A 16417-nucleotide genomic window follows, 5' to 3' on the forward strand; every position below is an offset into this window, starting at 1 on the left:
ATAATTTAAAAAAAAACAATTATTTGTTTTTTTTTATAATACTTTGAAACATTTCACTATGGAAAACTTAAGTAATTCTAAAGACCACAATTATGCACCTAATATTCCTATGTTTTTTCTTCAATTTCATTTTGCAAATGAAAAAATATAGCTAAAGAAAGTTAAAAGCATTTAATCAATACAATATTTCGCCATGTTAGATGCACAATTTTTGACGGTTCAAAACCTAGACAATGTTTTCGAGATAAAAAAGCGATTAAAACTATTTAAGGAGTTGGGCATTTTAAGTGTTTGAAAATCGAAATAATTTCGTGAAATCGAATAAAATATGTAAAACTAAGAATAAATAACAATCAATTATTTCAATTGTATTCCCATTTTACAAAATCAAAATCATTAGAAATTAATTTGATTGTGAAAGTAAATTACGGAATCCATTGCATCGTTTATTGATCATTTATTAAAAAGTAATTAAAAAAGCATATCCACTTAAGATTATCTCTACGTCAATGTGCAGGTGTTTCCATCAAAACACTAATTGCTTTAACAATGCGAAAAAATATGATCAAGATCATCTCTATGTTTATAAAGTTTTTGTTACTAACAAACAAAAAATCAAATTTGCATAGTGATTACACAAATTCAAAGCATTATTGTAAATTTAGATTGAATCAGTTTTATCAACTTTGTGAAAATTCAGCTTGAGCCGATACATTATAATATGAATAATGAATGACCATTGAATTTGAATGTATTTTCCCTTGTGTTTCGAAACCTTGTCGTAATTTTCTGAAAAGTGTCTTTAAGCACGTTTTATGGTTTTAGCACGTGAACAGGTCATGAACCAATTATCTCTAACACAAGTACCCACTTAAAAAATCTCAACCTTTCAATTTGAAAAACCTCTATTGTGATATTTGATTTAATCACAATCAAATATAAGAGAGAAACAATCCAATTATCGCTCACTCTCCAAAATGTTTGCTTTGGTTGTGTTGTGTGGTCTCGTGTCCTCGAGCCTCGGCGCCCGAATCCTCGGGGTCTTCATGACCCCCAGCTACAGCCACCAAGTGGTCTTCCAGCCCATCTGGCGGGAATTATCCCTGCGAGGCCACCAAGTGACCGTCTTAACCCCCAACCCCCTCAACGACCCCAGTCTCACGAATCTCACCGAAATCGACTTAAGCTTCTCGTACAAGACTTGGAACAATTACAGCATCGCGACTCTGGGCACCAAAGAGCATTCAACCAGCGAAGAAGTGAAGAAACTCTCAGAGGCGTATTTGGCCGTAAGTGAAGTCCAGTTGAGTCACCCAACAGTGCAAGAATTCCTCAAGAATAACACCAAATACGAGTTTGATCTCCTCCTCGTGGAGTTCCTCTGGCCGGTGATGTACGGCTTCAAAGACATCTACAAGTGCCCAATGGTGGGGATCTCCTCCCTCGGACTCACCGCCACCGCCATGGAGGCGATAGGAAACCCCAGCAATCCGGCCCTGGAACCCGAATTCACCCTCCCGTTCTCCAAGAATTTATCGTTCAAGGAACGTGTGATTAGTACAGTGTTCAAAGTTTTGTTCAAAGTGGGTGCTCAAGTCTCACTTCGCCCGAAAATGGACAAATTCAGGGAACAATTCTTCGGTGATATTCGCCGATTTGAAGTCATAGCAAAGGATGTTAGTCTTGTTTTGGTCAACTCGAACCTCGCCTTGCAAAATGTCAAGCCTTTAGTCCCCGCTTTCGTGGAAATGTCCGGAATTCACTTGAAAAAACGCAAGAGTTTGCCCCAAAAGCTGCAAAAATACCTCGACGATGCCAAAGAAGGGGTCATCTACTTCAGTCTTGGCTCTAACGTGAAGAGTGAATTGCTACCAAAGGCCCAGTTTGAGAAGTTCATGGAGGCCTTCGCGCAACTCCCGTACAAAGTCCTCTGGAAGTTTGAACGCGAAGACATGGAAAACAAGCCGAAGAATGTGGAAATTCAGAAGTGGTTGCCTCAACAAGACCTGCTTTGTAAGTTTAGTCCAGTTTTGAAGGGTTTTTTGGTAAAAATTGTCTCTAGGGCACCCAAATATCAAACTTTTTGTGACCCAAGCCGGGCTTCAGTCCTTGGATGAGGCAATTCGGGCCCAAGTCCCCATCCTCACCATTCCCTTCTTCGCGGATCAAAGATACAACAGCGACCATTTAGTCCAGAGTGGCGGGGGCCTCTCGCTGGATTTCCATTCGTTTACTTCGGACGAATTTAAGGAGAAAATCAGCGAACTCATCACAAATCCATCGTGAGTCGCATCGTTTGAAATAATATCGCGAAAACTAACTCTAATTTCTGCAGATACAAAGAGAAAATTACAAAACTGTCAAAGATAGCAAGCGATCAGCCTATGGAAGCTTTAGAAAAAGCCGTGTGGTGGATTGAATACGTTATAAGGCACGATGGGGCTGAACATTTGAGATACGCCGGTGTCGATATGCCATTTTACCAGTATTTTCTCCTAGACGTAATTGCTTTTATCATAGCAGCAGTCGCTTTAATATTCCACGTCCTTCGCAGAATATTCAAACACGTTGTTGTGTGCTACAAAGTCGTCAAAAACGTACTCAAATCACTCACCAAGCTTAAAAGTCACTAATCTCAACTCGTTCTATTTATTAGGCCTTATAGGCTTACCATTTTTATACTTCCAAATAAAGTTTTAAGAGAAAATCGCTCTTTAATCCACTCCACTCCCATATTTTATTACAGAAGCTTTTGGCACAATTGAAACTTGCGATTCGTTCAATTTGAAAAATAGAAAACAGAAAGACCTCTGATTTATTGATTGAACGGCCCTTGAAATCCATAGATAAAGCTATCTGGCGGATAGAGCAAGTTATAAAGGGGCAAACCACTCGAAAAGCCGCCCGGAGGATATGCTACTTTGCGGATACTCTTTATTTGAAGTAATCTGATTTTTAACCATTTTTATAACATCCAAATTCTGTTATACGATACGTATTGATTCCGGATTCGGGTCATAAATACGAAACGACCATTTAAATTTCATAGTAGGGAGCCGGCTTGTATACCGACAATAAATATAAATAAGGAATAAAACAATTAAATGTTTTCACATTTTACAAAGAGAAATAACACCAACACTGATTAAAACCTTACAAAAATTTATTTTTTCTGCAATTTGCTAAATTTGAATTTCGAATCTTGGTAAATATAATAGTAATAAATCAGAGGTTAGTATGGAAAGAAAAAATCGCCCAATTAGGTAGCCTCATTTTTATTTTTTCAAGTGTCTAAAAGCAATTTTTTTTTAGAATAAAACTCATTTTTTTATTCAATTTCACTTAATCCTAGCAATTAAATAAAAGAGACTCAAAAATCAGATTTTTCCACGTCAAATAAGCCAAGAATTGTCTATTTCTGTCAAAAATTAAGCTATTTTCGATACATTACTTCGTTTTTTTTTTTTTTTTCATCTATTTTTTGGTGAAAATTACAAATTTAGAACAGGAATGATGCTATTTCAGCATTTTTGAACAGTTAAACAGGTTTTAGAGATAACAGTTGAGTTTTTTTGGTTACAAAATCACAATTTCTGCATAATCTTACTCGAAGAGAGGATAAAATGCATATTAAATCAAAAATGAGAATAATTATGCTCTTTTCGAGTGTTTAAATACGTTTTCGAGTTTTTTTTTGTCAAAATTCATCTCTTTGTAGATTTTTTTCAGATAGATAAAACACATACCAACATATTTCGAGAAATTAAATAAATTTTTGAGGAAAAAACTGACCTTTTTGTTTAACACGTCTAAGCCGAAAAAACATCTATTTCAAACATTTAAACATGTTATTTATTAAAACCCAAATTTTTTTGGTAAAATTCCACTTATTTCATAAAATTTAGCCCGTTTATATACGTTCTTATCAAAAAAAACTATTTTTTTTTTAAATATGTCGCTCACAATAATCACAAAATTTCATATGTAAGCCAGATGTGACGATATTGATGCTCTTTTCTAGCGTTTAAATACGTTTTCTAGTAAAAACGTCATATTTCTTTGGTAAAAATTTACCTTCTTTGGTAGATTTGATTTAAATTGACCAAAAAACACATGTTTCGAACGTTCAAATACATTTTTACGTTAAAAACTAACTTTTTCGGAAAAAGTCAATTATTACGAAAGATTTCGCCACAATAGACTAAAAAAACACCAAATTATGTTGAAAATTAAGTTTTTTGTATTTGCGTTTGTTTTTGCTAAAGATTCAGTTTTGTTCGTAAGATTTCGCTCAAAATCACAAATTTAAGAACGCCTAAGGTAAAAACGAAGTTGAAAAAACATTTATTTCGACCGTTTAAACATGTTAATTATTAAAATTCAACATTTTTTGGTTAAAAATTTACTTATCTCACAAGATTTCGCTCATACGAGATAAAAAATCGTTTATTTAAGTCGAAAATTAAATTACTTTAGAAAAAAATCGTTTTTTTAATATGTGGCTCACAGTGGTCAAAAAATTGCATAAGCCAGAAATGACGATATTTATGCTCTTTTCGAGCGCCTAAACACATTTTCGAGTAAAAAATCGTATTTTTAGTAATTAAATTCTTTTTTTTTTGTATATTTCCTTTAAATAGACCGAATAACACATATTTCGAACGTTTAAATACACTTTTACGTTAAAAACTAACTTTTGCTAAAGAACACCTAATTATGTCGGAAATTTTGTTTTCTTGCTTTGAGGTTTTTTTCACAAAGATTCACTTTTGTTCGTAAGATTTCATTCAAACTGGCCAAAAAAACAAAAATTTAAGCACGTCTATACTAAAAATAAGCCGAAAAACATCTATTTTCAGCGTTTAAACACAAACTAAGATTAGTTTTTTAAAAATTCACATATTTCACAAAACTTCGCTTAAGCAGGTCAAAAAATCATCTATTTGAGACAAAAATTAAATTATGTATTTTTGAATTTTTGGGTCGTTTACACACGCTCTTATCTTAAAAGGTCCTTTTTAAAGATTTCGCTCAGAGTGATCAAAAAATTACAGACTTAAGTCGAAAATTACTTTATTTCACTTTTTTGAGTACTTTTAGCACTTAATAAGACCATAGTTTTTGAGATATGTGTTCTTTTCGAATTGCAAAACTTTACATAGTAATAGAAAATTTGAAATTAAAACCAGAAATATCTCCAACACTGATTATAAAACTTATAAAAATTGATTTACAAGTAATTTGGTAAAAAATCAAATAAAATACTTTTTCTCATAATGTTTCGAAAAATGTTTAGAAAAAATCGTCTAAAGCCCAAAGTTTTTAAGTTATGACATTCTTTAATACCAAAACTTTACTTAGTATAGTAAAAAATTAAGAATTAAAAACTTGTTAAATTAGATACAACCCTTCAGTCTGTTATTTTCTTTCTTTGTTTTTCTCATGAGATTTGCCATAAGTGCATCTTTGTCTAACAGTAACAGCAATGAAGAAAAAGTTCAAATCAAACTGCCTTGACTATATTATTTGCTTTAAATGATGTTGAAAAGCAGAAAAATGTCAAAGTTTTGCAATAATGAGAAGCGATCGATGGTGCTTTATTATAAAATGAAATTTGAGTAGATTGTGGGTATGTGTACATGCGTTGATCAAAGTTTCAAAGGAAATCTATAATATTTCAGGTGAAATATTTGAGCACTACCGACAGAAATTCGCGAAATTCGCCTTGCTTTGAGTTAATCAAGAGCAAAGTTTCCGTTGTTTAGGCGAAATATCGCTTTACAAGATCTCACCTCCGGCTAAAACAATAAGAAATTAAGAGGAAGCAGCACATGCTAATAAGATTGGAAGCGTACAATTAAGCCAGTCATATTTAATCACTGAAGTTTCTCTTAGGCAAATAATCGCTTGTAAAAATGTTTGGGTGTCAAGCAGCGATGAGGCTCGTATTTTAAGCGTGTTAAGACAACCTCGAGGTCCTGGATATAAATCTGGAGCGGAGGCGGCTCGACAATGCGGGAAGAGAATTGATTTCGAGTGAGATCGGAATGCTTAGATGCGATCTGATATATCGTTTCGCCCATATCGCAGACATTTACAACAACTCACCCTCATATTGTCGGATTCATTATTAAACATGAGAAATGCTTATTGGAGTTTCAAGTGGAACGGTTTAATTTCAAATGCGTGCACATCAAATTTTTTCGAAATGGCGCGTCTTTCAATAAATCTCAGACTCAACGTCATGTTTACGTAATTTTTTTCACTCGGATGGTTGAGATGTCAGCGTGGTTTGGCTCGATTCGGGCACTTTCAATTGATTGAATGGTTTGGCAAGCGGTAGGCCGCGATTTCTATTGAGAGGGTCTTTGATTTATTTTCTTATCCATATTCAGGAGATATGCCTTCTCGAAAGACTTTTTCAAGCAAAGCTCTCGCATGTGACTGAAAAAACAGATTACTCTCTTTTGGGGGTATTACAAACATGTAACATGCCAGAAAAAAGTCAAGTAAAATAACAATTTTCCACTTAAATCTGCAATTTTTTGACCACCTGAGCGCAATTTGAAAAATAATAATAATAATAAAAACTTGTTGAAACGCTTAAAATATATGTTTTTTCAGCTCATTTTTACCCTAGATGTACTTAAATTTGTAAGCGAAATCTTGCTTAATAATTAATAAGTAAAAAAAAATTGTTTTCCGCTCAAAAATGAATTTTATTGTACAAGGTATGTGGTTTTTTTGGTCTATTTAAAGAAAATCACCAAAAACAATGATTTCTTACCGAAATATATAAGTTTTTTACTCGAAAACGAGTTTAAACGCTCGAAAAAAGTACAAATATCGTCATTTTTTTAACGTAAATGTGCACTTTTTCCCCTCTTTTTGAGGAAACCAAAGCAAAACTGCCTACTCTCCCTATTGACAAAAAAAGCTGCAAAGATTATCGCAAATCAGCGATCATTAAGCAAAATTTTAATTCACATTATTACAAAACATAAAACATGACTTTTTAAGCGAAATCCTGTGAAATAAGTGAATTTTTAACAAGCAAATCTTGGACCTTAATAAATAAAATGTTTAAACTCTTAAAATGTTTTTTTGGCTTATTTTTACCATAGACGTACTTAAACTTGTTATTTTTCATTTAAAAAGAAATCTTAAGAACAAAAGTAAATCTTTAACAAAAAAATTAAAAAAACCTAATTTTCGACATAAATACTCCTAGGTGTTTTTCGGCCTATTTGAGTGAAATGTTGCTTTCTCCTGCTTTTCAACATAATTTAAAGCAAATAATATAATCAAGGCAATTATCTTGAACTGGACTTTTTCTTCTTTTCTGTTTCTATTTATTACTGTTAGACAAAGATGCGCTTATACCAAATCACATAAGAAAAACAAAGAGAAAAAATAACAGACAATTTGAAGAACTGTATTTAATTTAACAAACTTCAAATTTTCCACAACTAAGTAAAGTTTTAAGATTAAAAAAATTATAACTCAAAAACTGAAAGTTGCAAAACGTGGTAGAATGCTCGAAAATAGTAAAAAAAAAAACATCATTTTCGACTTAAATGTGTAATTTTTTGACCACTTTGAGCGAAATTAAAAAAAAACTTACTCCTATAAAATTTTGTTTTTTAATGAAAACTTGTTGAAACTTGTTTCAGCTCATTTTTCCCCTAGACGTGCTTAAATTTGTGAGCGAAATCTTGCATAATAATTAACAAGTGAAAAAAAGTTTGTTTTACGCTCAAAAATGTATTTTATTGTTCCAGATATGAGTTTTTTTGGTCTATTTAAAGAAAATCTACCAAAAACGGTGATTTATTATCAAAATATATAAGTTTTTTACTTGAAAACGGATTTAAATGCTCGAAAAAAGTACAAATATCGTCATTTTTAACGTAAATGTGCACTTTTTTTATTCTCTTTGAGGAAATCAAAGCAAAACTGCTTACTCTCTCTACTGACCAAACAAAAGTTGAAAAGATCACCGCAAATCCCACGACAACATCAAAATTTTGACTCTCATTTGATTTTCATTAATACAAAACATCAAACATGACTTTTTTAAGCAAAATCCTGTGAAATAACTGAATTTTTAAGAAACAAATCTTTGTTTAAACTCTTAAAATAGTGTTTTTTCGGCTTATTTTACCTTAGACATACTTAAACTTGTAATTTTTCAGCCAGTTAAGGCGAAATCTTACGAACAAAAGTGAATCTTCAACAAAATTAAAAAAACTTAATTTTCGACATGATACTCGTAGGTGTTTTTTCGACCTATTTAAGCGAAATCTTGCTTTTTCCTGCTTTTCAACATAATTTAAAGCAAATAATATAATCAAGGCAATTATCTTAAACTTGACTTTTCTTTTTTTTTCTGTTTCTGTTCACTACTATTAGATAAAGATGCACTTATACCAAATGTCATGAGAAAAACAAAGAGAAAAATAACAGACAATCTGAAGAACTCTAATTAAATTAACAAACTTTTAACTTCAAGTTTTCTACAATTAAGTAAAATTTGACGATTAAAACATTTATAACTCAAAAAGTAAAAGCTAAAAACGTGCTGAAATGCTCGAAAATACATTTTTGACTTAAATGTGCTATTTTCTGACCACTCTCAACAAAAAAGTTTTAAAACAAAAACGTGTACAAACGTCAAAAAAATTAAAAAATAATGTACATTTTGATTTAAATAAATGATTTTTTGACTTGTTTGAGCAAAGTCCTGTGAGATAAGTAAATTTATAACAAAAAAATCTTAGTTTCTAAAAAATTGTGTTTGAAATAGATACTTTTTCGGCTTATTTTTACCTTAGACGTGCTTAAATTTGTGATTTTTCGGCCAATTCGAACAAAATCTTACGAACAAAAGTAAATCTTTAACAAAAACAAAAACAACTTAATTTTCGACATAAATACACGTAGGTATTTTTTCGGCCTATTTGATCAAATCTTGCTTTTCAACATCATTTAAAGCAAATAATGTTTGTTAGACAAAGATAGGCTTATACCAAATCTCGTGAGAAAAACAAAGAAAGAAAATATCAGACAATCTGAAGAACTGTATTTAATTTATCAAGCCAAAAAGTAAAAAACAACATTAATTTCGACCTAAATGTGCAATTTTTTGGCCATTCTGAGGGAAATCTTAAAAAAGGAGGAACAAATCAAAAATAATAAAAAATTTTACTTAAATAGATAATTTTTAAAAACAAAAATGAATCTTTAGCAAATAAAAACACACCTTAACGCAAAAAAACTTAATTTTTGACAAAAATACTCCTAAGTTTTTTTCGACCCATTTCAGCAAAACCTTGCGTAATAAATAAAGAAAAGTGTGTAATAAACTCAAAAATGTAATTTATCACTCGAAATATGTGTCTTTTTAGAGGAAATCTACTAAAAACTGTAGTTTTTTGCTCGAAAACGAGTTTAAATGCTCGAAAACAGTACAAATATCGTTATTTTCGACTTAAATAAACATTTTTTCCCAAACAAAACTGATTCCTTTCTTTTGACCAAACAAAAGCTGCGAAGATCATCGCAAATCCCGCGATCATTAATCAAAATTTAGATACAGTGTCAAAGTTATTAAGTCAATGAAAACCATTTGTTAGAGAAAAACGATTAGAGGTAATAAATAACTTATGATCCATTAGCAGAAAACGAAAATTAATAGAGCTTAGTTTGCAGTGGAGCAAACACGGCTTCGCAATCAATTAATAATTGGTGAATCTTGCAGTATTTAAGAGGAGTTTAAATTTTTGTAAAAGCTGAGGTAATTCGTAGGTAGCTCATGTCTCTGTTAATAGTATATCTCGTGTTACTTTTAAAGTTTGATCCTGTTTAGCGGATGAAAGGATAAGCGTGTATAAAACTTGAACAACAGATCGGCCGGAGGAAACTGAGAGCTTCAACGCGAACCGAGTAATGTAGCGAGCAAAACTGATGGGTGAATTTCAAGTTTCCTACATCTTAATGCAACGAATTCATCACGTGTGCTATACTCGGCTATTATTACGCCCCCAGTCCCGTCATACAAGCCGGCTTAACCGATTCAGCCCTAATTTTCCACGAATACACAGTCGAAATTGAATCGCGGATGTTTTATATGCAAAGCCCGACTTTCGAGGACTATACTAGAGCTTTTCCAAAATTAGAGAAAGAAATGGAGGATTAGTTGTCGCGTATTGCATTCTTACTAGCTCCAATTTCACGCGGCCTGGCCATTTGCCACTTCAATTTATTAGATCTCGCTGCACGTCACCATTTTTACATCAACAACTCCCGGAATCGTTAATCACGGAGCTTGCAAAAAAGCACAGCTTGTTTCAGCTTGTCCGAAAAATTGCTGCGATTGGCGCAAAGACGGCGAAAGCCTATTTGCATGCCGCGCCAGCGGAAGCTCCCAGAAATCAACTTGCAGACTCCTTTACCAAGATCAGAAGCTTTCACTCAATTTCAAATTTAAATTGTTTAAATTTAAATCGCCCGGCGCATCCACCATTACAAGCAAAACTACCAAAATATGCTTTTAATTCTTCGTATTTTCATTCCAAATTCATCAAGACGATTTAAGTTAATGAAAATAATGGTAATTGTGATATCTAACCTGCAGCGCAAGCTTTCAATCAATTTCGGGTTTAAATTGTTCAATTTTAATCCACCATTATTAACACCAAGCAAAAATATAAAATTTTTAACGTTTCTATTACAAATTCGTCGTTAAAAACGGTAATGTAAACTATTATCACACCAAATTTCGATTTTAAATTTTTAAATTTAAATCGCCCGGCGCATCCACCATTTTAACACAAAAGAAAAGTAGAAAATATGTTTTTTATTTCTTAATATTTTTATTCAAAATTCATCGAAAATATCAAAAAACGATTCAAATTAATGAAGAAAATAATCAATATAATCCTTTCTGGTGGGTTGAAAGTATCCGAAAATATTTAATGGCCTTGCAAAAAAATATAATACTCCTTTAATATTTTGCTCATTACAGACACAATTTATAACAATTTAAAATAAATATATATGTTTTTACGTTTCTCCTAACTTTAGTTATACTCCAGACATTTTTACGTTTTCTTGCTATAATTTCTAGAAACTCCTCCAATTTGTTTATTGGTATATTTTAAAATCTTTGATTTGTATTGTATCCTGAACTGTTCTTTGATTTTGTATATTGCATATTATCACGTGAAAATAGTATATTACATAGCGACGTAGAAAGTGTTTAATTTATGTAGTAAGATTAGAAAGTTTATCGAGATGCTAGCGTGGAGAGTTTCCACCGAGATTTGTACACAATTGTATCCACAACCGCATCTTTAATTTTTTGTAAAAATGTTTTTAATTGTGCTAAAAGTGTAGTAATAGAGGTCAGTAATGAGACACTTTCCAACCATCGCCAAGATTAGAAATTTCAGCAAATAGAAATTGTATCAAATTTTGAAAATCATGACATATGACAGTTTACCAATTTCCATATATATTTCATATCATTTGTTAAATGAAGTTGAAATGTCACATTTTTCAACTTTTTATGAAAGGTAATTTGATTATTATTTTATAATTGTATACAAACTATGTCAAAACTCGGACCCCAGAAAATTTTAAGATAAGATACCAGGAACATGGAAAAAACGTTTAAAAAATACTATCTGTCAAAAATTTTGACATTTTTTGACATTTGACATTTTTATGTCTATGCAATGATACTGATGATCTTGTATATGTTACAGTTATTTAGTAAAAGTACAAAAAAATTGTCAATAAAAGTCACAATTCTCTCTTCTGCTAACCTGTAACAAGAAAACCTAAAAAATTATTTTTCCAACAGAAATAAATAGAGTCAAAGTGCAAAATTAAAGCTCTCATTACTTAGAAATTTTTATAGATAGAATTTATTGAACATTTATTCCATTTTTCTCTAGGGCGCGAGTTCTGGCGCACCCTATATAAACTATATTTCGTTGCAAATTTTCAACAAAATGCTCCGATGTTCTTTTCCATACGTTTTAGAACATTACTTGTGTTGCTTTTTTTTAATAAAAGAATCTATGCTGTTTAACTTACCCAATAAAAAAGTTTTTTCACTACTAGCTGTAAAAAATACTATTATTTGGTTTGTTGAGAGGTTGTGCAGTTGTTTTTCTCTCCTAGTAGTCAATAATGTCAATAATCATTTTCAATATAAACCAAGGGCTATAATGTATTAGAGATGGGTAAATGCCGATGATGGAGGGTATAACAGCTCGCCTAAAAAAAATCTCTTCTCTACCTTGTGTTATAATATACTATTATTGTAACAATCATTAACACAATAAAGTTATAGCCAATTTTATAATGTTAGATCACCACCTTTTTTGTAGTTCGGATTAAATATTTTACTTTATTAATTAATTGCATTAGTTATTGCACATGACATTAAATAATTGGTGTAAAATGCAAAATGTCAAAATAAAGAGTTCTTTTAGTATACTTTTAAAAAACGTAAAAGTATATTTATTTTTTATTAAAAGGCTGCTCAGTTACACAATTCTTGATCAATATTCAAATTGTATTATACTTCAAATAGAAAAGTCCAAAATGTTCATATTCGTGAGACCAAATTCATTTAAAATTCATCATTTTGCAGGAATTTTAGTTCATTTTGCATACGTGAAATTTATTGGAATGTAAATTAAATTAAATCTCAACATATAGGCCCCAGAGTTCAATACATAAGCTTTTTTAAATCTGAATCTGAATGTGAGAAAAGAGCTATTTCTAGCATTTTTACAACAACAACAGAACAGTTTTTTGTGTTGCTTGGATTAAGTTGCTAAAATAAAAAAAAATTACGCAAACGTGTTGGCAAAAAATTGCAAAGGTCTTAAATTGAAAAGTAAATTAGTTTGCAAATGTTGTTGTGACGCGTGCTTTTATTATGTCACTTTAACAAAAAACCTGTGTCTTGATGTTTTTTATCAAAAGCTTGAAATACACAATCTGAAAGCGAGATTATCCAATTTTCGCAATAATTGTAAAATTTTGAGTTAGTGTTTATATAGAATTCAGCGTTCTTGTTTCGTAACATTGTGGATTTTGGTAATGTTTTTCCAATGCTGCGAGTCTCATCAGGGTGTTTAATGTAAGTTCTTGGGGGCGAAATTGATCTGGAGCGTCTTGTTTGGCTCTGGAATGGTTTTCGTTGGAAATAGATAAAAAATGTATATTTATTGTGCTCGTTTCGCGTGCGACGCAGACCTATCGCCTTTGGAATTAGGCGTCTCGTTTGAACCATGAGCGTCTCGAGCGTCCTTTTAGCAGCGTCTGTATATCCGTTTTCGCCCCCTTCTACCGACCGAAGCACTTCGCTGCCATGTCCGGCGTTTTAACCAAACTTTGCCGATATTTCACTCGAGCTCACGAATGGAAGAGGACTTCCAGATTACCATTCCATCGAAAAATAATCATTAATTCGGGAATTTTGAAACAACCTCGACTGTAGTAATTAATGAAAAAAGCGTTCTGTCACAAGATGAATACACAAGATGAATACAGGGTGTTCCGTCTAAACCCCACATTAAAAGTATTGGGAGTTGGAATAATCGTATTTATTTGAAAATTGGTACAAGCCATAAACCATTAAGTCCTCCTTTCAAGTCAGTCTCAACTTTCTTATTTTAAATGGAAAGGTATATTTTTTACTGCGTTTTTGGATTAATCGGGTTATTTTAAGGGAGTTTTCATCAGATTTCCCTATACCTAAATTTAGCCGTTTTTGAAATATTTGGAGTTTTTAAAAAAAATTTGAATCTGCACCTTCCATTTTAAAAATCGGTAACTCTGCCATTTTTTAAGATTTTGAATTCGTTTTTTTGGCATTTGAAAGAGAAAGCATAGATCCTTTTTCTGGTATTTTCAAATTTTGAAAAAAAAACAAATACTCATAACTCAATTTTGTCAAATGAAATACCCCAATTTTTTTTAATAATTTTCAAATTATGGACTTTTTGTTAAGACTACAGAAAATTTATTACTAGCCAGAACCGTTTTCACATAGTTTGCCCAAAAATGTCAAAATTTTCTCTAAACAAACGTCAACAGTAAATTACTATTTGACAAATAGGGCCAAAATATGAAGAATCAAAGTTATGCAAACTTAATTATTATTGATAGGTTCTACCATGCGATCATTATTTAAACCTAACGACATCATAATTTTGTTACACTCTCCATAAATACAAAATAAATTAATTAAATCTAACTTTGAGTAGCTTTGACTCTCTATATTTTGGCACTGTTTGTCAAATAATAATTCACTGTCGACGTTTATTGAGAAACAATTTTGACGTTTTTGATTTCCATAGCAAACTATACGAAAACGGATGTGGCTAGTAATAGATTTTCGGCAGTCTTAACAAAAAGTCACCATAACTTAAAAATTATTAAATTTAGTAAAATAAAAATTGGGGTATTACATTTGGAAAAATTGAGTTATGGGGATTTGAATTATTACAAAAGTAACCTTAAAATTTTATGGTTTGTTAATTTTTTTTCAAAATTTGAAAACACCGGAAGAAAGATCTAAACTTTCTCTTTCAAACGCCAAAAAACGTATTCAAAATTTCAAAAAATAGCAGAGTTACCGATTTTTAAAGTGGAAGGTGCAGATCCAAAAAAATTTGAAAAACTCCAAATATTTCAAAAATTTAGGTATAGAAAAGCTGATGAAAACTCCCTTAAAATAACCCGATTAATCCAAAAACACTTTTAATGTGGGGATTAGGCTTCTATGAAATTGTAATATTGGGAAAAATCTATATTTTTCAAATTAGTGAATTAAATTCACGAATGATGTTGTACTTGAATAGATACAGATTTGTGTCAATAATGTAAGAAAGATAGACTTTTACACTCATGGTAGTCATGGTTATGCCATGAGAAAAAACATTCAGAGTTTGAATTGAAATAAAGAACATAATTTAACAGCAGGTTTTCAAAGTGTATCTATTTTAAAATTATTGTTTAATTTACATTAAAATTTAAAGCCCGCATCCATGCATATTTATATTTAAAAGATTTTAGTTGTAAAATCAATGCCATTAAAATGTCAATTTAGGGCAAATTTAGCTTACTATTTCTCTGCAGCAAATAAAGTAACTGGACAATGCTCTGAATTATTTATTAAGTATCAAGAATTTTTAATTAACATTTGTCTGTTGATTTAAATATTGACTTTTTAAAAAAGAAAGGAGTTTTAGTTGTTTTTGTCTTATAATAGTAGATTACATATTAAGGTGGGAAGTGCTTCATAACCAAGGCGCGATACGAAGAAGCAACGACCACCAAGGTTTGTATACTATTTCATTCACAATCATTCACCTTCAAGAACAGAAAACCAATAAAGAGTTTATCAAATTTTGAAAAACCTGACATATGACAGAACTGTTTTATAACATAAGAAAGTGACCACTTCCCTACTTGACCTGTATATTTCATATCAATTGTTAAATGGAGTTGAAATGTCATACTTCCCAACTTTTTACATGTAAGGTAATTTGATTATTACTTTATGGTTATGAATGAAAATATAAAAACAAGATATTTGTAAAAATACTACGGGTGTCTATTATTGTAAAAATTTAAAAAAATACAGGGTGTCAGAATTTGCGCCCCTGAGAAAAATTTCAAGTAAGATTAAGATACTGGGAACATGAAAAAAATGTTGACATTTTCACATTTATTTTTTGACATTTGACATTTTTTCATGTCTATTTAATGATACTGATGATTTTGTATTATGTTTTTTTATAATTATTTAGTAAAGGTACAAAAATTATGCTAACAAAATCCACAAATAACATTAAACTGCGTTACAATTTAGGATATAGCTTCCTAGTTATCTCTTCTATTAGCCTGTAGCAAAAAAACTTGAAAAATTAGTCTTCTAACGGAAATAAATAGAGTCAAAGTGCAAAATTTAAACTGTCATAAGGCTCGGATTATATCGTAAAATATGCGCATATACTCGTATATGCCAAATATGCATCCATATGCAAAATTTTGAACAATAAAAGTCAAACGTATTTATTTTTTGAAAAAACTAATTGATGAATTATAAAGTTCTATAAAAATGTGATGTTTTATCAAAAATAAATTTTTTCGAAATTTTTGTTATTTTGTTTTTGAGTTTTACAAAAATATTATTTTTTTTTCAAATGGAAACCCATCAAAAAAACATTTTTTTCATGAAGGTTACAACCATCTACTTTGTATTAAATAATTTTTTTACATATATTGCAATTTAGACAGCAAAAATCGAATAACTCAAAAACAAAACAAAATTTTGTTCTTAAAATAAGATCATTTTTTATATTACTGTAATTTATGTTAATTATTATTT

General features: G+C 30.9%; 2 protein-coding genes across 2 annotated transcripts in view; one reads left to right on the top strand and one right to left on the bottom strand.

Moving 5' to 3' along the window:
- Positions 1-16417, bottom strand: part of LOC123004865 (protein YIPF5) — a 160607-nt gene that overhangs the window by 119411 nt on the left and 24779 nt on the right. The window lies entirely within an intron of this gene.
- Positions 939-2701, top strand: LOC123004864 (UDP-glycosyltransferase UGT5-like). The gene is made up of 3 exons (XM_044398354.1): positions 939-2013; positions 2063-2282; positions 2336-2701. Exons 1-3 carry the CDS (start codon positions 978-980, stop codon positions 2631-2633), a joined length of 1554 nt encoding a protein of 517 aa, XP_044254289.1. The 5' UTR covers positions 939-977; the 3' UTR covers positions 2634-2701.

Source organism: Tribolium madens, unplaced genomic scaffold (genome assembly GCF_015345945.1).
Source record: "Tribolium madens isolate multiple individuals breed KSU strain unplaced genomic scaffold, Tmad_KSU_1.1 Scaffold_20;HRSCAF=117;Tcas5.2_LG4, whole genome shotgun sequence".
Classification (NCBI taxonomy): Eukaryota; Metazoa; Arthropoda; class Insecta; order Coleoptera; family Tenebrionidae; genus Tribolium; species Tribolium madens.